The sequence below is a fragment of the Onychostoma macrolepis genome, chromosome 04 (genome assembly GCF_012432095.1).
Source record: "Onychostoma macrolepis isolate SWU-2019 chromosome 04, ASM1243209v1, whole genome shotgun sequence".
NCBI classification, from domain to species: domain Eukaryota; kingdom Metazoa; phylum Chordata; class Actinopteri; order Cypriniformes; family Cyprinidae; genus Onychostoma; species Onychostoma macrolepis.
The window spans coordinates 20,316,161-20,341,652 of NC_081158.1; the positions used below are offsets into that span (position 1 = coordinate 20,316,161).

Sequence of the window (25,492 nt, forward strand, 5' to 3'; positions counted from 1 at the left end):
TTATTTTTTTACATTATTTTAAATCAAATAGGCCTAATAATATGTAAGTGTTAATATTTATGTGTAATGTTTTCCTGTTTTGCTTGTACAGCCGTGAAAGCAAAATACTATTAATAAATGTGCTAATCATATTTAGCCTATGTGTAATATTTTCCTGTTTTGTTTGTAAAGGCATGGCAGTAAAACACTTTGGGGAAAAAAATAATATTTGCCCAGTGATATGAGCCTGTGTGTGTGTGTGTGTGTGTGTGTGTGTGTGTGTGTGTAGCCCCTCCCCCAGCTACTATCTGCGCATGTCACAGAACGCCGCTGATCACGTAGTACACGTGCAGCACGCGGATTCTGAATTAATATACAGAGGATTGTTGTAGATAGCTTCTGTTCTGTTTTATGACTATTTATTTATGAATAAAGCGTGTAGTGTTGCTTTTGATATATACGGAGTACAAAGAGTTAACTGACAAAATTTGTGATTCCGTAGTAATAATAAAATCTTATTGTCTCGCCTCTGTGTGTCATTTGACACGATCATCATGTTAGTAGGTCAGTGACCTGGTGCTCTCGGATCAGAAAAATGAAAAACTCAAAACCCTAGTAATGTTTTTAACAGCAGTTCAGGGTATGAATTGAATTTTATTGTGAAAAGTAGTACGCCTACAATCTTCATTCATCGAAACCTCCAAGTGTTCGCGATTGAGCCCATGTCTGTAGTGGCAGGCGCTGGTCGGATTTTCCTTCGGCAATTTCCGTTTATGTTAACCACGCCCCTATTTCCCTTCGGGAGTTTCCGCTGACGTTAATCCCGCCCCTACAGTGCTCAGCGTTGTTTAGGGACATTAGGAAGATGGCGGCTGCCCCGCTCTACTGTGTTTGCCGGCAGCCCTATGATGTTAACCGGTTTATGATCGAATGCGACATTTGTAAAGACTGGTTCCACGGCAGGTATGGAAATCTTGTCCTCCTTAACAGATGTGGATCGGTTGGTATGTACAGGACGCCTTGACAAGGGGGTATTTTGGCTGTAAATCAGGGGTGTCATGTGAAAGTGCTGGTGACGCGCGATGGGGTATTTAAATATGACTGTGCGAGATCACGCTCGGCTTGAATGTGATTTGAGCGTTATTGATCGATTTGTGTCAAATGTTTTTGTGATAAATGTGAATAGCGAACTTTTAAGACAACCTGTCTCCCACAATCCTTCCCACAGGATTGATTTTTTTCTGCTTTGCGTTAGAAGTGAGCTGCCAAAAGCCACATGGCTCATCTGTATGTGTGTTATGAAACTAACGTTAGACATTTAAATCGTTTGTCTGCTTGAGCTTGACGTGCTTTGCTGAACTTTGACAAAAAGGATGTTTCTCGCTTTATATAACTTGGATTGAACGCAAAAATTATGCATTTTATGATTTATATGGTCATTAGCCCAAAGTTTTAATCTTTGCTTTGAGACTTGCCTCAGCTGAGTGAGTTTATTTACAAATATTGATCATGGTAGTATAGTTTATTTAACTACAATAAAATTTATATATATATATATATATATATATGTATGTGTGTGTGTGTGTGTGTATATATATATATATATATATATATATATATATATATATATATATATATATATATATATATATATATATATATATATATAACAGAATTGTGTTTTGACAGGTATGCATATTATACTGTGTATGTATTTATGATGATCATATCTGATCCTGTCATAATGTTCTCTTGAGTCACATTGTTTTATGTGGCAAGACAAGTTATGCAATATGAGCATTTCTAGTGCTTGGCAGAACAGGTATTTTCTGATAAGTGGATACACAAACAAAACCATATCTATTTTGGCACGCCAACATTTTTTGGCATATTGTCAAAAGTAGCTGCCTTTAAGCTTCAGGACAGAATCTTCTCTGTAAATGAGCCAGGGCTGAGCTTCCCTTCCTGTCTTGCAAAGTAACCGCCAGTACACAGTGAGCGGTTGTGCGGGTGTTGAGAATCAAGTCTTGCGTAACTTTGTGGAGCTGCCAGATTCCCCAAACCCTGTGAGAGTGCGAGACAAAGACTGGCGCCTTTGCAGGCCAGAAGAAGAAGTGAAGGGAACAAGTGCGATTCTGCAGCGTCAGTGACGCACAAAACTGTTACCACATGCTCTGTGTCACCTCGCTCCAGATTGACGAAACACAATTTTCCCCAAATCAGAGATGTGAAACTTCTCGGGTAGAATTTGGACACCGGAAAGTGTGGCAGAATGAGGATGTCTGTCTGAATGCACGTGAGGTGAATGTCTGAACCTGTGAATCAATTACTTTAAAACACACTATTAATCTAACCCTCAGGGCATTGTGAGATGTTAAGCTTAGTTCTCTTTAGAAGACATTTCATCTGGAGAGTTATAGCAGGTCGAGATTTGTTTAACAAGACCCCTAGCTCTTTGAGGGTTACAGGTGAGTTTAGGTGGCCACAGATCTGCTGATTGATGGAGCTGCAAGGTCAATACGCAGTCTGGAAAGAGCTCAGGTTGAGACCATCTTTTGTCCTTTTCAGACTGAAAGTAAACACATTCTGGGGATCTGAGTGTCGTCAAAGAGGCCAGTTAGCCCTTAGTTTCAATTGGAAACATCAAGAATGTATTGGTTTATTTAGGCTTCGTGTTTCACCATTGGTCCACCTAAACCCATCTTGAAGTTGAAATGAAAATTCACCCAATCTACAAAGTTATTAATGTTATTATGAACAAACATAACTTGGAGGGGGAGTGGGGGGGGGGTGTTTTGCAAAGAATTTTTGCGTCGACCAACCAACTCGTACTTAAAATGGCAGTAGTGTAAGAATTAGTCAGGTCTTACAAAAACTTTTAGCAAGAACTGGGCTAAAACTATTGGATGTATAGGGGGAGGATCCCTAAGCAAGAAAGGCTTAGGGTCACATGGGGTCAGCAGATGTGTGCACGTTCACCCCATCCAGCCTTACTCTCCCAAATACAGACTTGTTTGGCTCTCATAGTTGGGAATCCTTCTGCTTTATACATAGAATGACTTGACACTGGCCTAAACTTAATCTTGCTGTTTGTGGCTCATTCTTAAAAATGTATCCACCACAACAAAGTGCCTAACTTGAATGTGTGCACTCTTGACAAGCTTGATGAGCTTGCGAGAGAAAGAGGGCAAGTAAAGGCAATGTTAAAATACTTTCCTTCTTCTGGTCCCTGGGTTTGTGAGGATGTTTTGGTGTTCGACTCATTATGTCTCATTAAATCCTAAATGTGCTTCTGAGTCTCAACAAAAGCCTAGTGTGAGTCTCTTCCAGACCTGAGACGCCCTGAAGATTATTGTTGACTTACCAGGGCCTGGTTTGTTGACCCCTGCCTGCTCTGTTGTAGGTTAATCCAATGAAACTGTCAGGTTTATGTGTTACGGACAATTTATATTTAAATAAAACGCTTAAATCGTCTCTATTTAGTTGGTAGTTTCTAGCCTATTTGATTTTCACTATTGGCACTGTCCAAGGTAGTAATGTGGGCGCTCCACAGATCCGATGGAGTATAAAATCTGTTGTTCTACTCAAGTCCAAATCATACTCCGGTTTTTATGAGTACACACTGTACTTTGGGCTTTAGACCACAACTTATTTGTTTTTGGCCACTAGAGAAAATTAAACGGAGGGTTCCTGACTAACACTTTCTTGCTCTCTGTGCCTTTGGTTCTCTGGTGGGTAGTTAATCAGTTACTCAGGTGACAGAAAGGCTGACTCAACTCCAGGCATGTGGCACACTGACCTGATTCACATGGTGTTATGAAACTAAGACAGGGAGATAAATGGAGCACTCGGTATATAAAAGTGCATTATGGGAAGGATGACTAAACTCCATGACGAAATGAATGTAATAAGATGAAGATTGTTTAATGAGCCAGACGTAATGTGAACGAAACGGGGTTAATGGAGAAGTAAGATCTAGGTGTAGCTGTTCTTCGTCACACTAGGCAAAACATACAAATACTTTATACAATCAACATTCACAATGAAAATGTGATTTTTGGCTTATACCAAAACGTTTATAACCTGATTTTTTTTTTTTTGTGTACAGTCTGTGCTCAAAGAGCTTTTAGATGTGGTTATGACATTGTGCCGTTCACGTGGACTGAACTCATAAATGCTATTATTCTAATATGACTTTGAAGCATTATGGGATTGTGTGTTCATAGTGCATAGTAGGAGTCTGTTTGGTTGTATGGAACAAGTACAGCTTTTATATTTCACTTATGCTGATTGAATTGTGGTGGTCTTTATGTTGTCCAAACTGCTGAGAACTTCAGTTCATTCATCAACTGGGTGACAGGATCTGAGTGCTCTGTTCTGTCCCTCATTGTCTGGTTCACGTAGGAGGGAAGCGGAGGAGGAGAGTGGGTGTAGAGTCATTCATCCTTAAACCTTTCCTCCCCCATCTGCTCGTGTGTCATCGCATGTCTGGCTGTGATACCCAGGTGACTTTATCGCAGCGTGAGCTGGAGTCACGGCACTGGTTCAAGCCATCTCATTTGGACACTGAGATTTTATTCCAAGTGAATCATAGGGATAATAGACAAACATCTGATGAATTCGTCAGGCTTTCAATTGTTGTACAGATCCACACCTTAATCTCTCCATAACTTTACTGACAATGTTAACCTTGGTAACTGTTGCCATCTGTCATAATGTCTGACAGATGGTCTTTTCTAATGATGGTCTGCAGACACCTGCATGTATCAAATAATATGGTAAAATCATTCATTGAGAGGATTTTTTTGACATCATTTTCTATTAAAAACCACATGCAGTGGAAGAATTTTTGGGTTGCATTAGGAAAAATGTCTGAGTATGGGACAACTGATACCGATAATGGACCATATAGACATAAAATGACACTGTAAAATTCTTGCAAACAGAAGCTGAATAGTGTTGATGGCCTAATTATAAAGGAGATTAAGCCAAGGAACCGTTAGCACCAGCTAGGCCTCGTCTGGGAACGACAGCAGCTTTCTGCTTCCTGCTTGTACTTAGTTTTTCTTGCTGTTTCCTGCAATAATGAGGAGATCAAAGCTGAGACGGCAGCACATTCAATCCTCTGCCTGTGTTCAAAGGCTGTCTTCTCTTTGAGGAGAATCACCTTTCTGCTCAAGTCCCCTGCTGATTTTAACAGCCCCATATAGCACAGTATCCACTCTTGATGTTAACTCTATTCTGATGGCGAGAAAGGAATGGAGAGCCAAAGCGTTTACTGCAGCATTATTAGAACTCAAATAAGACTTTATTTGGGGAACTGGAAGAGTTAAACTGCTGTTGTGATACATGATTGCAGCAATATCCCGCAATCCACAGAACATGGGTCTATGTACAGCTTCTTCATTACCAGCAAATACCACAAGCGAAATCAAAGAACAAACTGGCGTAATGTCACTCGTTTCCAGCGTTTCCACATTGCACCTATCAAACGCTTTCTTAACAGCTGTTTTCTCACCAGTGTCATTTTTGTTGTGTTTTTATTTTGTTATTCAGAAGAAAGCACACAACACATATTTACATAATCATCAGGATGCTCACTAACAGTTGCTTAGGTATTTCTAAACATAGAACATTAAAAAAGAAAAAAAAAAACTTCAACATTCACTGCTTTCAGATGTTCTGTGGACTATAGCATCGTAGGGGTATGAACCTATACTGGTCTCATGGTTCGGTTCGATTACGATTATCATGTCATTGATTCGGTTCAATTCAATATCATGATGCATTGACGATGCACTGCATCCTCAATTTTCAATTTTACTTCACGTGTAAACAATCTTGTCAATAAATACAGACAGTCAGATATATGAACTGAACTTGACGTAGTTTCTCAAGTTAGTGGTATTACCCCCTGCATATTTTATTTGTGCGTGACATGATTTACACACAGCGTGTGTCTTCTCCAGGTTGTGCTTACCAGGTTGTTCATAAAAGCTGAAATGTGCCCAGATGTCGGCTTTTAAAGTAGTTGGAGCATTTTTAATTACTTGCGTCTCACCTCCCTCCGCCATTGTATGCTACCGCAACTAATGACGTCAGAAAAGCATCAGTATGTTATAATCAGTTATGGTCTATTACTGAACTAATACCGAATCGTCCTCGTCTGCATCGCGATGCATCGTAGAAACGATTAATTTAGCATTGTATCTTCGAATTGTAGATTCAAGGAGGACCTTAAAGGTATAGTTCACCCAAAAATGTAAATTCTGTCATTAATTACTCACCCTCGTGTCGTTCTAAACCTGTAAGACCTTCGTTCATCTTCGGAACACAAGTTAAGATATTTTTGATGAAATCCAAGAGCTTTCTGACCCTGCATGGACAGCAAGGGAACTACCACGGTCAAGGCACAGAAAGGTAGTAAAAACATAATTAAAATAGTTAATGTGATATCAGTGGTTCAACCATTATTTTTATGAAGCTCCGAGAATACTTATTGTGTGCAAAGAAAACATCCAGAAATATCTTAATTTGTGTTCTGAAGATGAATGAAGGTCTTACGGGTTTGGAACAACATGAGGTTGAGTAGGCTAATTAATGACAGAAATTGATAAATGGGACACACTATGGTTTTGTGGACTTAACAGACATGTACAAGAGAAGGCCACAAGACCGCAAGTGCAGAATTTGAATGAGGGGCTAAGTTTAAGGGTTGTTGCGGTCCACTAAAAGGCTCAGTTTATGTTTTGTAACTTTTGTTGATTAACTTGCTTGCGGTTATTTTTGGCCTCCCCCCCCCGTTTATATTGTAATGTTCTTGCTTGACTAGAAAGACGCTGATATATGTAAGTGACAGGAAATGTAGAGCAAATATCACAGTAGGCGTCAGTAAACGCGTCTGTGTGAGTGTTAGCACTCTTCTGTGTTTTCCTGTGTGGCCCCAGTTGTGTGACTCATCTTGGCATCAGTAAATCTCTTGCTGCTGGACTGTCAAAACTCAGCTAGCTGATTTCACATGGTTGGCAGCGTGACTCTGAAACCAACCTCTGGAATGTGTGTTTGTGTGGGTGGCTGAGCGTTATGGTTGTGGTTTGGCGAGGTGATTTGGCCTGCGGTTTGAGTGACATGGATGGTGGTGGAAATCCCACAATCGTGACGCAGCGCCCTGTTGATAGTATCATCACCCAGCCACACAATGTTTGACGTACACTGTGTAAACAATGTACAATTTTGTAGTGTTTTCTGAAATGGTCAGATGATGACACCATTGTCCCATGCAACATTCAGCTGTTTCTACATCATTGACATTTACTCAGAATAAAACCTCACTAGTCATGTGGCACAAGTAGTGTCTGCAAACAGCCGTGGGTGACCCACTTTATATAGTATATAATGGTGGTTTTTGGTTATACATGAATTTTGTTTATACTATGTCCTCCTATACTGTATATGATGATGATATGTGTGGTTCTTTCTTCAGATTTACTTCATAAAAACATTTTGCTTGTACTGTTTTATTGTGAATTATATGTTTGGTTACACTAGGGGTGGGCGATATACCGGTAGACACGATTAACCAGTAGTAATTTGTCAACCAATAGAGATTTTGGACTATCGTCTCTATCGTTGTTACACGCTCACGTGACCGTGGCGCAGTGTTAATTTTGGCAGGCATTTTTGATTTAGTCTTAGTCTTTATCATGAGACGAAAATGCTTAGTCACATTTTAGTCATTTGAGTCTTTCATAGTTTTAGTCGACGAAAAGTCATTGCATTTTTGTCAACTTTTAATCATTACTTTTAGTCAAACTGCGGTTACCAACATTTATTTTGGTAGCCATTTTATATGTAGTCTTCAAACAAAAATAGTCATTAATTAATCTCTCTTTAAATCAATTAAGTTTATGAGAAATTTGAATCAAGGATTGAATTTGGAAAAACTAGTAAATATTCATTTTTTGGTAGAGATACAAATTAAACTCATTTTTCAAATACAGTAGTATACATTTATTTAACATCTTTTGTTGGTTAACATTAATGACACAGATAGGTATTTAATAGGAATGCTGTCCATTTAAAACGGATGCATGTAATGCTGACACGCGTTCAGTTTTCACCCACCTGTTTACGTTCACTTAAGCCATAACTGACTGTATTTACGTGAGATACTTTACACAACAATAGACATGTGGACTGCTGTGTGTGTATTTGATCGCGTGCTGTATGAGAACTGAAGAAGTGGAGCGTGCGCGAGAGAGATCGCTTCTATCAGCGCGATTCCGCCTATCCCGCCTTCACTAACTTCAAGTTAATCGACAACGAATTGTGACTCCCGGGAAAAACGGGACATCTGGTCACCGTATCCCTAACCATTCAGGTGCTGAGGCCATTGTCTCAGATCGCTAGTTCGTGTTTTGGTAGCCTATCTGTCCGCGGCTGTCATACTGAGACTAGATATGCAAACGCACCTCATCTGATTGTAATCCAATGACAGGGACGCACATTTTGAAAGACAAGACAGTTAACTTAGCCTATAGGATATTAGGATGTATTTTGAATGTCCGTAGTCCTCAAATAACAATTTATTCCCGTCTCGTTAACGGAGACGCGGCATAAATTTCGTCATAGTTTTATAATCCGATATTAATTTTAGCTCGTCAACGTCTCGTCTTAGTCACAGAAAAAAGGTTCGTTAACGAATATTTTTCGTCGTCGTCTTCGTTGACGAAATTAACACTGCCATGGCGTTGTTGTGCTACAAGGTCACAAAAACGTATCATTTGCATGTTTTTATGCATCGCAGTTTAAAAACAAGTGATTTTAAGCCGTTTAAATGCAATCAGCAGCAAAAGGCAACTCATTTCGCTATGTGCGCATTAGAGCTGCACGATTCTGGATAAATTGAGAATCACAATTTTTTTTGTCTCGAATTGAGATCACGATTCTGAACTAAACTAAATAATGTGTGACAAAATATTATTGCTGCAGTCTATTTAAAAGTGTTTAATTTGAATGAATTACTAAACGCGTTTACATGTGCACGAATAATGTAATAATGCGACTTAATCGCATTATGATGTTTACATGTCAAGAGCAAAGCTCTTCACTCCCGTTTACATGCAATTTCCATTTATTCTTATTATTCGCGAGTTGTACTTATTTTTTACTGCCTCACATACCCCACTGCACAGCATAAATGATGGACTCAGAAAGAGCAGGTGTGTTACTGGCAGCTGTTTTAATTTAAGTCTAATGCAAAACACTTTTGTATGGTTGTATCCCATGCTTTGGCGCCATAGAAATGTGATGGCAATTCATTTGCTTACGCTGCCGTCGCGTTCTTCTCGCCGTTTCTGGATGAGGGTAAGGAACCAAGACTGGTGGCAGCGAGTTAATCGCATTATTTAAATCGAAGTATTGCGTTTACATGAGAGAAAGTTTAAATCGCAATATTGCCAAAATCTCATCGCATTAAGAGGGTGCATGTAAACGCTAATGTTTATATCTGAACTTCAAACTTTTATCCCAGTATTTCTGTGATATGAATGACTATAAGACAGAAATAATACTGTGCAGTTGAAAAGACTGTTTGTGAAGCTGTTTCTTACCCAAACGTTAAATGTCTGCTCTCTCTGTCAGTGGCAGCGCGAACGCAGATTTGAACGTTGTATGATTTTTTTTTTCAAAGGTTTAATAGACACGGGCGAATCGTTGTCATTTTAAAATGGGATTGCGTGGGTGTTTGAATCGAGATCGTGATCTTTTAACGATTAATCGTGCAGCTCTAGTGCGCATGCATGTCAAGACTAGACTCACAGAGTACTAGTACAAAGTATTTAACAGAGATATTTTGCCTCTTTATAGACGTTGGATGGTTAAATGCACACACTTGTATGTGTCAAAATGCCCGTCTTTGCAGGTATCTTTGTAAACAAAGTGTTTTAGGTCTTAAGTGAAAGCAAACAGCTGAGAAAGAAAACACGTGTATAACAGTATATTGGATCCAGGCAGTTCTTAAAGTGACAGCAGTTTAACATTTCTGCTGTCTGTCATTTCATGTTAAGCAAACAACAAAACTTTTGTAACTTTAATAAGAATAGATATATAGGCTATTTAATTTACACAATGAAATTGTGTTTTCATACATTTTATTACTTTAAACAATGTATGTAGAATTTATTTATTCTACTGTTTTGTTTGTTTTTTTTGTCCTATTGCTTGTAATTAGTTTTCTTTTTTTAAAATTTAGGTTAGCATTAGTTTTTTGTGATTAATGATGACACTGGTGACAAGAATTATGAAATTTCTATGGTATCAAATATTTTGATATCGTAAAGACCATATCTAAAGCAAAAATAAATAAAATTACTCGTATTGTGATATAAGGTTTTGGTCATATCGCCCACCCCTAACTTGACACTATAGATATTTTTGTTTTATTGTTGTATTAGTGTATGAAGTGATGTTTAGTGGTGAGTTCTCATCCAAAGAAAAGTAAATTGTGACGTTACTTGCATGGCTAATAGCTAAAAGGATGTTGGCTAACCTCAAATTTACATTTTTAAAAATTAGACTAGTTTGTGTTCTTTGCTAGTGGGTACTGCAACATTCATATGGTTGTGGCAGAAGAAGGGTACTTAATCTGCGGGGGGGTTTTTTTCTTTTTCAGTTGTGTTCAGGTAGTGGAGCACCATGCTGCTGATATCGATGTTTATCACTGTCCCAACTGTGAGCCCATCCATGGACCCTCCATGAGTAAGTGTGTGCATCTGCATGTGTTTCTCAGTTGCTTTTGTTTTGTTCCAGGATCAGTCTTATGAATGTTTCCTTTTTCGCAGTGAAAAAGCGCAACAACTGGCACAGGCATGATTACACTGAGCCAAATGATGGCACACGCCCCGTTCAGGCAGGAACTGCTGTGTTTGTACAGCAACTCCAGGCCAGGAGCTTTGCCAGGTACAAGCACCTCTGGATAAAAACTTGATTAGACCTTGAACTTTCCTACTTTGACTACTAATGTGTTTTTAGGATATAATCACAGTCGTTAGTTTCATCTAGTTATGGCTTTGGAATTTGCACCTACCTGATAAGACTTACAATTGAATTCTGTGTGTCTTGAATGTTTCAAAGTGGCCATGAGATTCTGGTGCCAATGCAGGGGAGCCAGGTGACCCAGCGCTACCTGGAGAGGGAGGGCTTCCATTACCCCATAGTGGTCCATGACCTGGATGGACTGGGGCTTAAACTGCCCCCTCCCTTGTTCTCTGTCAGCGATGTGGAGCATTACGTGGGTACGTGTGTACACTGCATTTACTGTCTATCAGATAACAGCTCGGGAGAGTGCCTGGCAAGTGGGGCACTAGAGCAAAAGAGACGCAATTAGATCAATAATACATTTGGACTCATAACCAGACCCACATGAAATTTGTGCAGTAGATACATGCATGTATACACACATGTATTTATATGCACACATATATATTTCAAATAAATGCTGTTCTTTTAATGTTCTATTAAGCTTTCTAGGCCTATTTGTCAAAGATGTTAATTTAAGAAATAAATATATAATAAAATGCTTATTATATTATATTATATTCACTGTGTTGTTTTGTTTTTTTCATCATGATTTAAATCTATGAATTTTCATAGCCTGAGTGAAGCGTGAAACAAAATCTATCCATAAAAAGGCATTTAGAAAATAGAAAAATAAATAAAGGCATGGTAAAAATTCTGAGGCGGGCACCCAAGTGCACCTTTTTATCAAACCTCTGTTTGAGTTTAATGTAATCTTTAAGCTAACAAGTCTTTTTTTTTTTTTCTTTGGACAACTTTAAACACATTGGACTGGAAAGCATTAGATTACCGAGTGGCATTGTGATTGTGTTTATCCGTCCGTGCCGGTAGTGAATGGGTTTTGACCCAACTCCTGTACAGCTGTGGAGGTTATCTTCTCTCTTCTCTACATTAGGCCTAAAACATTTCATCTCCAGTTACAAAGCTGTTGTACAGCACAGTCAGTCTAAGCTCAGGTTCCCAATAGGGCTGTTTTATCTCAACGCTTATGTTACATGGCTCCCTCTTTCGCACGCCGCTGATCTTTAAGCTGGAAGTGTTTTAATAGTAACAGGTGTCGAGGGGAAGAGGTGTGTGTGTGTGTGTGAGCGAGAGAGAGACAGAAAGAGAGGGGGGAGCGGGCCACTCAACAGATCATGTTACCCAGCCAGTTGGGCACAGACAAAAGGCCACTAACCTTCTCTGTCTGTCGTTTCTTCCATTTTCTCCCTACACCTGCTTTTCTTTTCTTAGAAAAGATAAACATGCATTATAAGAGAAACTCATTCTTCCATATATGGCCACATTTAGAGAAGCATATTGTTGTGTGTGTGGTCAGACTATCAGACTTTAACTAATTGTATGCTACATTACTTATTAGAACAATTTAAACCGAAGTCCTAGGTATCATTACCTAAAATTTCTGTCACCATCATATTCCAAATCTGGAATTTTTTCTGTGGAACATAAAATAAGAGGTTTGGCAGAGTGTTCAAGCTGCTCTTTTCCATATAATGAAAGTTAATGGGGACTGGAACTGTCTTAAATTTCAGTCTGTTTCTCAAGAAATGTTATGGAAGACTTAAACTCAGACCATACAACTAGTGCACTCTATTTAATGTTAGATTTATGCAACTTTTTGTCATTTTTTTTGAGCAAATTTTCTGTAATTGAAATGTAATAAAGTTTAAACAAACTAAAATATTGGATGAAAAACATAACTTCAATGAAAATTAGAAATGCTATTACCACACTATTATTTATTTTTTATATATATATATATATAAATAATAAATAATAGTGTGGTAATAGTATTTAATACTTTAATAAAATACTATAAACGCTGATCTGTTCACTTATAATAATAAAATAATGATAGATAAATAAATGATGAATCATTTTGGGGTGGACTTTAAATGCCTTACATTTAATTGTTGTCTACAGAATTTTAACTTAATATCACTGGAAATGAATGATGACCATCAAAATATCAGCCTGGGTTCAAAAGCAGTGCAGAGTTTTGCAGTTTTGTCCAGTTCCCAAATTTGGCCTTCAGCCTTTCTCAGTTATGTATTTGTGGGACTGTCCGTCCAGCTGTTCCCTGTCATCAGATGCTGGCCAGCTGTGTGTGTGTGTGTGTGTGTTGAGGGATTGTAGTCACTTCACCGCCAGCTGTCCAGTGCTGTTTCCGGTCCTCAGCTGCCATTCGTGATTAGTCGCCCTGCAGCTGTGTCTCTCAAAAGCCTTGTTACAGACTTTGTGTTTGTGAAACCGACATAAGAGAATTTATATGTGAGAAACTCTGTCCTTTAAACACACACCCAACTTTCTTTTTCCAGGTGCAAATAAAGTCATTGATGTGATTGATGTCGCAAGACAGGCAGACAGCAAGCTCAAGCTGGGAGAGTTTGTGAAATATTACTACCAGCCTGAACGACCAAAAGTGTTGAATCTCATCAGCCTGGAGTTCTCTGATACAAAGTATGAGTGGAAAATCAACATAACTTATTTTACTGGTTAAAATTGCAAAGTGATAACACTTAACTAGCATTCAAATAGGTGTTGTTTCATTATACATTCAACACATATAAATGCTTGTTTGAAGTTTGATTTTTTTTTTTTTTTGTCTTCTGATCTGTTTTAGGATGGCCGATTTGGTGGAGGTTCCTGAAATTGCGCGGAAGATGTCCTGGGTGGAGAACTACTGGCCTGATGACTCCTTCTTCCCCAAACCATTTGTGCAGAAGTATTGCCTCATGGGAATGAAAAACAGTTACACAGACTTCCACATTGATTTTGGAGGAACTTCAGTGTGGTATCATGTTCTCTGGGTAAGAACTGAGGCCTGTCTGATGACGTGAATCTGTTTTATGAAGTGTACTTTTGTTTATAGCCATCTAAATGGCAATTTGTAGAGTTACAGTCATGTGGTGTTACTGTTATGTAAGTGATAAGCACTGATAAGGCTACTTTTATTTTTTTGCAGGGAGAGAAGATTTTCTACTTGATCAAGCCGACTAAAGCTAACCTTGCACTATATGAGTCCTGGAGCTCATCACCTAATCAGAGCGAAGTATTCTTCGGGGATAAAGTCGACAAGTGTTACAGATGTGTGGTGAAGCAGGGAACTACCATCTTCCTCCCCACTGGTGAGAACACAGAATTGGCCAAACTTCTGTATTATTTTTAGTGTTCATTAAAAGATTATCCCCACTTTTCATTTGGTGCCCAAATAAAATCAATTAAAATTAATTTAAATTATAAATGAAAATATATCCAAATTAAAATATAATATAAAATATAATTAATATATAAATATTAATTTAGTTTTTTTTCATGTCAAATATGCCAGGGTGCTACAAGGGTGTCTTGATATCAAAGAAACAATCATCATTAAAATAATGAAATTCCTTAAAGTGCCCCTGTTATGAGTAATGAAAGGTTCATATTTTGGTTTTGGGAGTCCCCAACAACGGGTTGACATGCATATGCAAGGTCAAAAAACACTTTCATTGTCTTGTATGCATTTATTTTTACCTTATTTGCTCAGCGACTCTTAAACGATTCGCTCAACGATTCATTTTTCCAAACCCCTCCTTTGCGTGACGCTAATCTGCGGTGATTGGTCCGATTGGTCTCATGTTCAGTTCATCATGCCTGTAATGCTTGATAAAGCAGCCTTTGTGAGCGCAGTGCTGCTTTGTGTACAGCGTTACCAGGGAAACCACTATTTTTACTGCTCCAAAAGTGGCACCTAGTGGCAAAGAATGAATTTGCATTTTCATTCAGACCAAAGTGAAAAGACCAACAAGTGGGCGGGCAATATGCTAATGTTTCATGTTGACTTCGACATGAAACGCCTTGGGATTCATTTTAAAAAACAACTCGTTTCAATGATTCAGAGTCGACTCTTTTTTTTGAGAGACAATAACTTTATACATGGTGCACTTTCAGATTTAAAACTTTGCAGGAGGTTTTCATTCACGTAGAACTGTTACACACTGCATGAAAGGTCATTTTCAAAATTCCATAATAGGGGCACTTTTAAGAAAACCTTAGTTGGTTGCCATTATCTTAATATTTCCATAAATCATGTGGTGCAACCAACATGCAGAAATAAGAGATTATATCATAGAGTCCCTCATAACTATGCGTCAAGGTCAATAAGTCTTAAAATATCAAAAAAAAAAAAATGGGGCAAGAAAAGGTCAGTTCAGTTTGGAAAATGTCATGTGGTGTGACTCCCCCAAAAAGTAATGATATTTATGAACTAATAATTCATGATATTTGTAATGTCATGAAACGTTAAAACACATTTATAAACATTTTTGACACGCATGATTAACATTTGTATACTCGCATATTCAAATCGTAAGGAGGAAAAAACTGGTATTACTTTTTATTCGATGGTTACACCACATGACATTTTTAGTGTCAATAAATTCTGTAAATATTTCTCGAAAGCAACAGGAATACAAGGAGTACATTGCCAAGAAAAGTAGAATTTTTTTAATTTATTTTTTTCATTATTGTGGACGCTCTTATTTGTCATTGACCCAAACAACAGCACACCTTTTGTACCCTTGATTGACCCCACGACACAAAATAGGATGTGCGCTTTCGTAGAAACACACGTACACGGTACAGCAAGGCGAAAATAATATCAGGCGGTTTCCCAGAGCTCCTGCCAGGAAAATGTGGATCAGCGTCCAACACCGATGACCCTTGTTATAGTGGGAGTGTTGGGCAACGTTCTTCACTGAGCAACGTGGTAAACAGAATAAAAACACTCTGAAGGAGCTGTGATGTAATTCACGTGCATCTCACCAAATGGAAAGAATGTAGAATGAAAAGTATCTGGGTGTTATTTTAATCACCCGTCAGAAGCGCTGTGTTAATTCAGCATGCGTTTAGTGCTAAAATGGTCTTTAACCACTGCAGAGGTAGTAGACGCAGCTCTTCTCGGGGGAGGGATTCATTATCACAGCATGTGTGTTTGTGGTCTGTGTCTCTGTGAAAGTGAGCATGTGGGTTTCCCTCAAGAAGAACGTCACATATGACAAAGCAGAAATCCCCCTCTTGTTTAGCAACATGTCTGCACACGGTGGCCAATACACATGCAGCTAGACGGAGAGATAAAAGTGATATTTCGGTCAGTGGCGGTGAGAGATGACTCTATATTTGGCTTTCGCTGATGTGTATTTGTATGTCTTTGTATACACACTGCTGGTTACTGTTGTGAATTGTGTGTACACACTGTATTTTGCTGACATCGATGAATGTCAAGGCTGAACAGTGTTGGAAAGGTTGCTTTGGAAATATTACAGATTGTAGTGTAACTATTTCAATTAGTTTATTAATGTAACTGATTGCATTTGATTACTTTTCTAAATTCCTAGTTAATCAGCTTTTACACAGGTTGCAGTCTAAAGCTTTCAGCAGCAATGTGGATTGATGTAATTGGTAGACATGGTGTGCTGCAAATTCATTCAAGAGAACCAGTGAAAAGCATCAGAATGGCATCGCTTTACTAAAAGCCCTTTAAATGGCGGGGTGCATCGTGCTCATCAAAAACAGGCAAAGGAACAAACTAATATTATTCAACATTCTAACTTTTTACAGATTACAAATTAAGATATAACCTCCTTTAATCATTAACATTCTCATAAGTAACAATTACACAATTTTATTACTCAGTAACTGTAACGGATTTCAGTTGTTTATTTTGCAATTAAATTTGTGTGAGTAACTTGTGATAGTCTCTGAAGCATCAGTTAGTTGTTTTATATGAAAGTGATATTTGTATTAAATTTATTTTTTTTGTAAAAAAAAAAAGCTGAAAATATTTAACCCAGTCTGGATAAAATTCAAATTGTTAGATTTAGTTACAATTTTGTTCAATTAAAATATTACATTTAAAATTAGATTAAATTGTTTAAAATCTATTTAAAAAAAATTAAACAAGATTTGAATATTTTGTATTAAGTTTTAATATTTTAGTTGAATATTTTTACTTCCTTAATTAAATTACCCTTAAATTATGTAAATTAAATTTAAAATGTTAAATATAATGAATATACATTCTTAATGTTTTATCCTTTGATTTTAAAATAAAATATGTCCTAATTAATGAAATGGGTGTTTTCACGTAGTGTAACTCACTAGAGTTTAATCAAAATAATATATCTGACTCACATATAGAGACATCACTAAAAATGCAATTATTTTAAATGATACAATTATATTTAAATGATGATTCATTATTGTTTTTGATCAAGCTAGTGAAAATGAACCAGGTCTGCATAACAAATGTTGAACTGAATGTTGATCTCTGTTGCCCTCTACAGGTTGGATCCATGCAGTGCTCACTTCTCAGGACTCCATGGCCTTCGGTGGGAACTTCTTGCATAACTTAAACATAGGCATGCAGCTCAGGTAAAACCCTGAATTAATTCCTCAATCTATATTCTTTTGATTAATCTTCTCTAGATTGTTGCTGTCACTGTAGTTAATTTCAGGTTTCTAAACTTATTCCTGCACTACCTCTCCATTCACATTTTAGGTGTTATGAGATGGAACGCAGACTGAAGACTCCAGATCTCTTTAAGTTCCCATACTTTGAGGCCATATGCTGGTATGTGGCCAAAAACCTTCTGGAGACCCTTAAAGGTGAGTGAGACTCATGCAGATTTTCGATAATTCAACGGTCCGTTGTCAGTTATTCCTTACATAAATGTAGTTGTAGACGAAGCATCGTGATCAAATGAAGATTCAGAGTGAAACATGTTTGTGTTTCAGAGCTGCGGGAGGATAGATGTCAACCTCAGGGTTATCTAGTGGACGGAGTGAAAGCTTTAATCTCATCACTGAAGACATGGCTGAGGAGGGAGGTGAGAGAATGTCCGCTTTTACCATGTCATTATTTTTATGGTACAACTCCTGTGGCTGTTGTACATGGTCATTTTCTCTGTGTGTTTCCTCTGCAGTTGACCCAACCCAACAGTGAGGTTCCAGACCATATCAGACCAAGCCGTCTCATTAAAGCTCTGACCAAGGAGATCCGCTACCTGGAGGTAAGACAAGCCTGAAGAGGTTGAGTTGTTTTGAATGGGTGATGAGACAGTAATTCATAGGTCTTTAGAGATATGCTGTTTTTATTTCAATGTTCACTTTGCAGTTTTATGGGAACAATTAATTTGCCAATTTTCGCCACAGCCTTAAATTTAAAAACAATTCATATTAATTTTATTAGAATTCTATTACATTTTAAAGATATTAAATTGGTCATTCTTAAAGGGATAGTTCACCCGAAAATGAAAACTGTCAATAATTACTCACCCTCATGTCTTTTCAAACACCCAAGACCTTCGTTCATCTTCAGAACAAATTAAGATATTTTTGAAGAAATCCGAGAGCTTTCTGACCCTGCATAGACTTCAAGGCTCAGAAAAATAGTAAGGACATTGTTAAAATAGTCCTTGTGACGTCAGTGGTTCAGTTGTAATGTTATGAAGCTACCAGAATACTTTTGTGCGCAAAGAAAACAAAAATGACTTTATTCAATAATTGCTTTTTCGTCGTGGTACTCTGGTGAATGTGCGTCAAAGACTGATACAGAAGAGAAGAAATTGTTGAATAAAGTCATTATTTTTGTTTTGTTTGCGCACAAAGTTTCATCAAAAATATCTTAATTTGTGTTCTGAAAATGAACGAATGTCTTACGGGTTTGGAACGAGATGAGGGTGAGTAATTAATGACAGAATTTTCATTTTTGGGTGATTTAAAATCCCTTTTAATGTTTTTGTAAAAATGTATGCAAATTTAGTTTTATTATAAAGTAAATATATTATAATTTTTAAAATACATTAAATGAATTCTTAATGGGTTTTTTCTCTGTATGCCAATTATATTAGAATTAAATTAAATGTCAAATACTTCATCTTGATTCTTAAAAGGTTTCTTTTTTCCTTACTTAAATGTTTGCTAATTAATGTAATGGCTGATTCTACATGGCTGCTAAAGCAGCTCCTAGAAGCTTAATTTGCTGTGTTTTCTTAAACAGGATGAGTCGAATAAAGCTGGAAAATCTCAGGGAAGTGCTGAGTGCTCTTTAACACGCTCATCACTGGAGAAGGAATATCAGGCACAGCGGGCCGCTCGGCGGCTACAAGACCATCATCATCGACACCACCACCATCATCATCATCACAGCCGCAAACTGCCCTCTAACTTAGATGTCCTGGAGCTTCACACGCTGGAGGTATTAAAGAGACTGGAGGTCGGGCCTCTTGAGGTGGTGAGTGCGTTATTTTTATTTTTTTTCCCCACTGTAATGCACTGTAGCTATAAGCTCAAATTTCTTGTCTGTTCTCCGTAGCGTCATTAGCCTTTATCATTCCTTATCATATGACTGTAATGCAAGGCTATCAAATGGTTGTAGAGGACATCCAATATCAAAGTGAAAATATGTTCACTGCTTTAGCAGCATGCAATTATTACTCATTTCTAGTAAAAACACCTCTCTTCTCTTGTAACAGGACCCAGCCTTCAGCTCCAAAGTGAATGGCAAGTTCAAGAAAGTGTCTTCAGTGTCTGCAGTTGCTGTTGAGGGTAGTAATGACAACGCCCTGCGCCTGGTGCTATGTAATGGCAAAATTATGCGGTGAGGGTCCTTTATTGAGAAATCATTGAATTGTTACATGCCATTGTTTTCTTTTAACATGTAGACATCTATATTATGGAACTTTTTAAATATATTGTGGAATTTAGTAGCAATAATCGTATAATTTCACTGGTATTGGTATATTGACTACTAAAATTTAATTCTTGATGCGATATAGTTTGATTAATACTAGTTTCTTTATACTAGCTTATCTATATATTTTATTTATTTACTATATTTATATTAGTGCTATCAAATGATTAATCACATCCAAAACAAAAGTTGTTGTTTACATAATGTGTTTGTACTGTGTATATTTATGTGTGTGTGTGTGTATATATATATATATATATATATATATATATATACACACACGCCAAGATAGTATATATTTGTTCATATAATTGATTTTGTATATAAATGTTTCATATATAAACATAACATTAATTATTCTACATATATAAACAACCAATTTTTCTTAAATGTATACATGCATGTGAACAAAACAAAAACATTTATTTTGAATAAATCTTTTGACAGCACTAATTTATATATTCAATTAAAATTTTTATTCAAGGATACAATAACATCACAAATCTCAGCAAAATCTTTACATTGATGACCGGAAATAAATTATATATATATATATACTTTTTTTTTTTTTGTAACAAAGAAAATTTTTTTGCTTGATTTCCATAAAAATATTAAGCAGCACAACTGAAATAAATGTTTCTTGAGCAGTAAATGAGCATATTAGAATGATTTCTGAAGGATCATGTGACACTGAAGACTGGAATAGTGCTGCTGAATATTCAGCTTTGCATCACAGGAATAAATTACATTTTCAAATATATATTAAAATCAAAAACAGTTATTTTAAATTGTAATATTTCACAATATTACTGTTTTTACTGTTTGTTTAAATTGATTTTTTTTTCTTTAAAAATGGTATGGTTTATGATATTTTATGTAATTTTATTTTTCATTTGTTTATTGTAATATATTAATTAAATGAATAAAATGTTATATTTTGAAGGCTTATATTCTAAACATCTCATGCAGAAGTGTGTCCTCCTTCCTCACAGGGAGAGGTTACCTATCAGTAATGTGGCAGCCAAAGTCAGTGAAGTGGAAATGTTGCAGTACCATCAACACGGGATCAAATTGGAAAGCATGTCGATGTGCCAACAAGAACAAGTGAAAAAAGAAAAGCAAGAGGATGAATTAAGAGTACACTGCACTATCAAGAAACCAGTCAATCACGGTGAGCAACTTTGCTTTTGCTCGCCAGAATGCTTACATAATACTGAAGCCAGGCAAAAGCATCCTTTTCTTCTGTTAACAGTGATATATTAGAATGTAAAAGGAAATTTGTTTGACTCTCATCTCTCAGGTCTAACTGTGCAGACGGAACTCAGGACCGAGTCGCCACATGTAGCGTCTTCAGACAGTGACTCCGAGTCAGAAGCAGAAGATTCTGCTGAGGTACTGACGATGTCCAAGAAGCTCCCCAGGAGCTAACCACTTATTTTCACTTGGTCAAATCCGTCTTAATCCTCTGTATCATGCTTCCTTTAAACAGAAAAACTCAGAGTCAGAGAGTTCTGAGGAAGAGGATGGAGGAAGCAAGAGAGACTCAGGGAGTTTTGTGGAGCATCTTAGCAGCCGGCAGCACGGCCACCATAAGCAAGCGCTAAAACGGTACGGCTGCCCTTCATTTTACACACCTTGGAAACTTGGCACAGTTTAAAAGCTAATTTTAAGTCCTTTTTCTCTTTTTTGTGCTAAAATTGAAAACTTGTTTCCCACAGAGAACGTCCTACCTCACCGAGCACAGATGATGCCATTCAGGGCATGCTGTCCATGGCGGGGCTGCTGTGTCAGCGGGCGTCAGCAGGGGGCGATATTTTACAGCAGCACTGGTGGTCTAGTCAGGGTAACAGCAGCAGCAGCAGTGACGCATGGGACAGCAGTGAACCCTGCTCAGCACCCCGCAGCCCGGAGGGAGAGGATGGGAGTCTCGGAGAGGAAGATTCGTATAGAGAGAGCTCACTTTCTCCTCCCCTCCACCCCTCCAAAAGACACGCCCCCAACCCCACACCCATCAGCAACCAGGCCACTAAAGGTGAGCATCGTAGAAACAATAATAATATTTGTGGTGTTATTTCTAGTAAAACCAACATCTTTATTTGCCAAATCATATAAAGGACCTCTGGTGACCCTCATAACAGTGTATCAGTCAAAAATTTGACCTTTTCATGAGGCGGCAATTTTGAAATGTTATGTGTTGTGACTCCCTAAAAATGTAATTATATTAACGAATTAATTTGTTTATAACGATTTTTATGTATGAATAAAAATCACTTATGTATGAATATTTTTGTCTTTTAAAAACTAAATTTTTTTTTTTTTTTAAATATTGAAAATGATATTTGTTTTTGCCTTAAAATATGTGAAGGGAGATTATAAAAAGTCACTTAGAAATCATTTATTCACAATGCAAAGGAAATGTTTGTTTTTACTTGGTTACATGACATGACATTTTTAGAGTCATTACATTTGTTAACTTATCTTTAACATGGTATAAAAGTCTTTTAAAAATGATTTGAAACAAAGAATCCATTTAAGTATATTGCACATTTTAAACGTTTTAATATTTTTATTTTATCATTAACCTACTTATGTGACGTTTACCGATAAAACATTTTTGGGAGTTCACAAAATCATTCCAAAAATGTATATTTGTGCAGTAAAGGTCATTTCACTTTGAGTGCGAAATTTTCGTATGCGTTTTTTCGTATTCGTTATCCTAAAAATTCGTCGCGCACAGAAACCTTGCACACTGAGTCCGATGCGTATCAATTAATCCGTTGCGGAAAAAAATTGCAAAACCGTACTAAATGGGGTCTTCAAGCAGTGATGATGATTTTGTCATCCTCTCACTTCTTAAAAAGAGAAAAATAAAGGAAATATCGGATACATCAAATCCTGAGACATAGGGAGGAGAGTTCCACCTCCTTATTAAGGAGCTGTGGGATTATCCAGAGCGATTCAACGTTTATTCAGGGTGTCCGTGGCTCATTTTCATGCTTTGCTAGCGATACTAGAGCCACATTAAAAAGACGATCACCAATTTCTGTGAATTCAGTGTGCAAGGATCTTTACGATGCTTTGTGCTGCGAGACAAAATGGATGAACTTGACAATCGCCATTGTACGGTGGATTCTGAATTGTCAAAACACCTCTCAAAATGCTTGCTAAAGGATGCGAAAAAGGCAGAAAATCAAACCCGATGCCAATTTTTTTTATGACGGACGAAAGTTTCGGAGGCAGTGTGTAAATGTGATTGACACAGCATGAAGTCGTATTTATTTTTCAAGGTGCGAAAATTTCGGACTCAGTGTGCGATGGCCTAAACAGTAATGTTCGCAACAGTTTTTCAGAGACAACGCTAAATGGCTTGTATTGACTGTGCTTTTGCTTATATCATGTTTTTGTGGTTTTATTGCAGGAAAGCGTCCTAAGAAAGGACAGGCGACAGCTAAACAGAGGCTTGGGAAGATATTGAAAATGAGCCGCCATAAAGGCTTATTCCTGTAGCATGACGGAGGAAAGAATGAGACGTGTAATAAATCGACACAGCTGCTTTTCTTTATACGCTGGGACTATTATCACACACAGTTCTCTTACTCACTGTGCATGTTTAGGTGACAGGGTATGTTTAATGGCTCACTTTGTTTTTGTTTTTTTCACCAATCACACGAAATACAACACATTATCCATCGGCACAGGGAAACTGCTTTACTTTGGACAGCATTTCAACATTAGCAGCCAAGAGTTTCAAGAGGAAGCACAGAAACGGATAGTCGGAGGTCCAGAGAGCAGCGTGTGTTCCTACAGCCAGGAAAACGAGCCGCAAGTGTGTATCACGGGCTGAGGCCTCTCCTCTCCCCCACCCTACCTCTTACTGCATCTGTAGCATGAGTGTCCAGGCGCTCGCAGGCTAAGGATGTCTTCCTAGCCCTCTACAGCCCAATATTGGTCTTCGGATTCCCCTCAAGTCATTATCAATCTGCCTATTTCTCTCTCCTTTGATTGTCTCAGGCTGATGTATGAGCTTTTGAAATGGTGCTGAACATTTATGAATCCTTCTCCAGTCCCTTCTGCCCCTTTAAGCAATAATTGTACAGCAGTGAGTGATGTATTGATGATTTAGTGGGCCGCACTTTTAGGATGCGCATGAAGTCCTCTCATAGTGGAAAGTATTATTCAACCATCAAAACAAATCAAAAAGTGGCGAAGATATAACATGATTTGACTGTTTATGCTACATTTATTCTCCGGTGGACTTGAATAGGCGATTTAAAGGAATATTCTGGAGTATTTTTTATATACAGAGTTCGAGTTCTGCTGAGGAAAATAAATTCGAGAGTTGTACCTTGTTTTGTAAAAACAAAACGTTTAATTTAAAAAGAAAGAACAAGTTTAGCCGTTCTTGTCAACCTTTTTGGTTTATTTAATTACATTTTTTTTTACTATATATTGTCCAAAAGCTAGTGAAATATTGCATTTACACTGGGGGGGAAAAAAATTGAGGAAAATGCGTTGCCACGCGTTACTTTGCCTTTGTTAAAAACCCAGTGGCCACAGAGAGGTACTGCATCCTGGAACGCCGCCTCTGAAATATTGTTTGTGATGTAGTTTGCAAGGACTAAATATGCTTGTCACGTGATTGACAATGATCTTTCGCTCATTCTGCATAATTTGTTCTATTTTGAAATGTTTTTTTTTTTTTTTTGACTGGATAACTTATTTATTAATTTCAAAGATATAAGGATTTATATTGTATTGAGTTTCCTTTGCATTGAATAGTTTTGTAAATAGGAGTATAATTTTGAATGTTGCCAATTCAAGAGGAATGAGCTTTTGTTTAGGTTCAGCTTTATGGATTTTGTAGTTAACACATTTAAAGCTACTCAAAAGAAATTTGAATGACTTTTCTTGTTCAATTTACCTCTAAAATGTTTAGTAAGTTTGTTTGAATAATGTTGCTTTATGTTGTCTTTATGACCTGTTGAAACGGGACAAAAGAATTTCAGTGGGAACAACAAAGTGGTGCTTGTGTGTGAATTTCTTAGAGAGGCTATGAAACGTTTTCTCAGGGAACATCGAACAGGTGACATCTTTGAATTCATCACCAGCACTGTCATACAATCTCGTTTTATACTCGTTTGCCAACAAATGTATATATTCCCAATTATTTTACTTTGTCTGCTGGACGTAAATCCCAGATTCAGAACAAAATTGTGTCCCGCTGTGAAGTATATTAGAAAAAATAATCTCGAGTTTGTTGGACTTTGTGCATAGAGCAGCACCAACAGATTATGATCAGCTATTCTCGACTGTTGTGTAAGAGTTCTGTTGGTTTAAAAAGCAAATGCACTATTTTGGATGACTTGAGTTGGATAACTGCTAAAACTCAGGCTTTGTTACAGTTTCGAGTTTTGCTCTTGCGCATGTGTTTTATGAAAAAAAAAAAAAAGTTCCTCTGTTCCCGCTCACTAACCTTGATATAGACGAGCACCCTTTCAGATTTCTCCTTCATATTTGATCAATGGAGCTGGTTTTCAGACAGGTTTTCTTTGCTTTGATGCATTAATTGTACAGTATTTATTAATCTCTAGTATTCATTTCCATTTTCGATTGTGGTATAGACTTAATGTCACTGTGTTTTCAAAATGCTGTGTTCTGTTCCTCCTCTTCAAAATTTCCCAGAGTTCTCTTTGAAAGTTTTGG

The 25,492-nt window shown here is 37.4% G+C and overlaps 1 protein-coding gene across 2 annotated transcripts; it reads left to right on the forward strand.

Annotated features, from left to right (window-relative positions):
• The first annotated feature begins 793 nt into the window (after nucleotides 1–793).
• On the forward strand, nucleotides 794–25,466 carry kdm7aa (lysine (K)-specific demethylase 7Aa). Of its 2 annotated transcripts, none has more exons than XM_058773118.1 (18): nucleotides 794–942; nucleotides 10,652–10,737; nucleotides 10,821–10,938; nucleotides 11,113–11,273; nucleotides 13,374–13,515; nucleotides 13,679–13,865; nucleotides 14,021–14,183; nucleotides 17,382–17,469; nucleotides 17,597–17,703; nucleotides 17,833–17,924; nucleotides 18,021–18,107; nucleotides 19,097–19,330; nucleotides 19,572–19,696; nucleotides 20,782–20,960; nucleotides 21,090–21,181; nucleotides 21,279–21,397; nucleotides 21,508–21,821; nucleotides 23,208–25,466. In XM_058773118.1, the coding sequence occupies exons 1-18, from the start codon at nucleotides 845–847 to the stop codon at nucleotides 23,294–23,296; spliced, it is 2,481 nt and encodes an 826-aa protein (XP_058629101.1). In that variant the 5' UTR covers nucleotides 794–844; the 3' UTR covers nucleotides 23,297–25,466. The 2 variants fall into 2 exon arrangements, with proteins under 2 accessions (XP_058629101.1, XP_058629102.1); XM_058773119.1 differs by having other exon boundaries at nucleotides 927–983.
• Nucleotides 25,467–25,492: the final 26 nt, after the last annotated feature.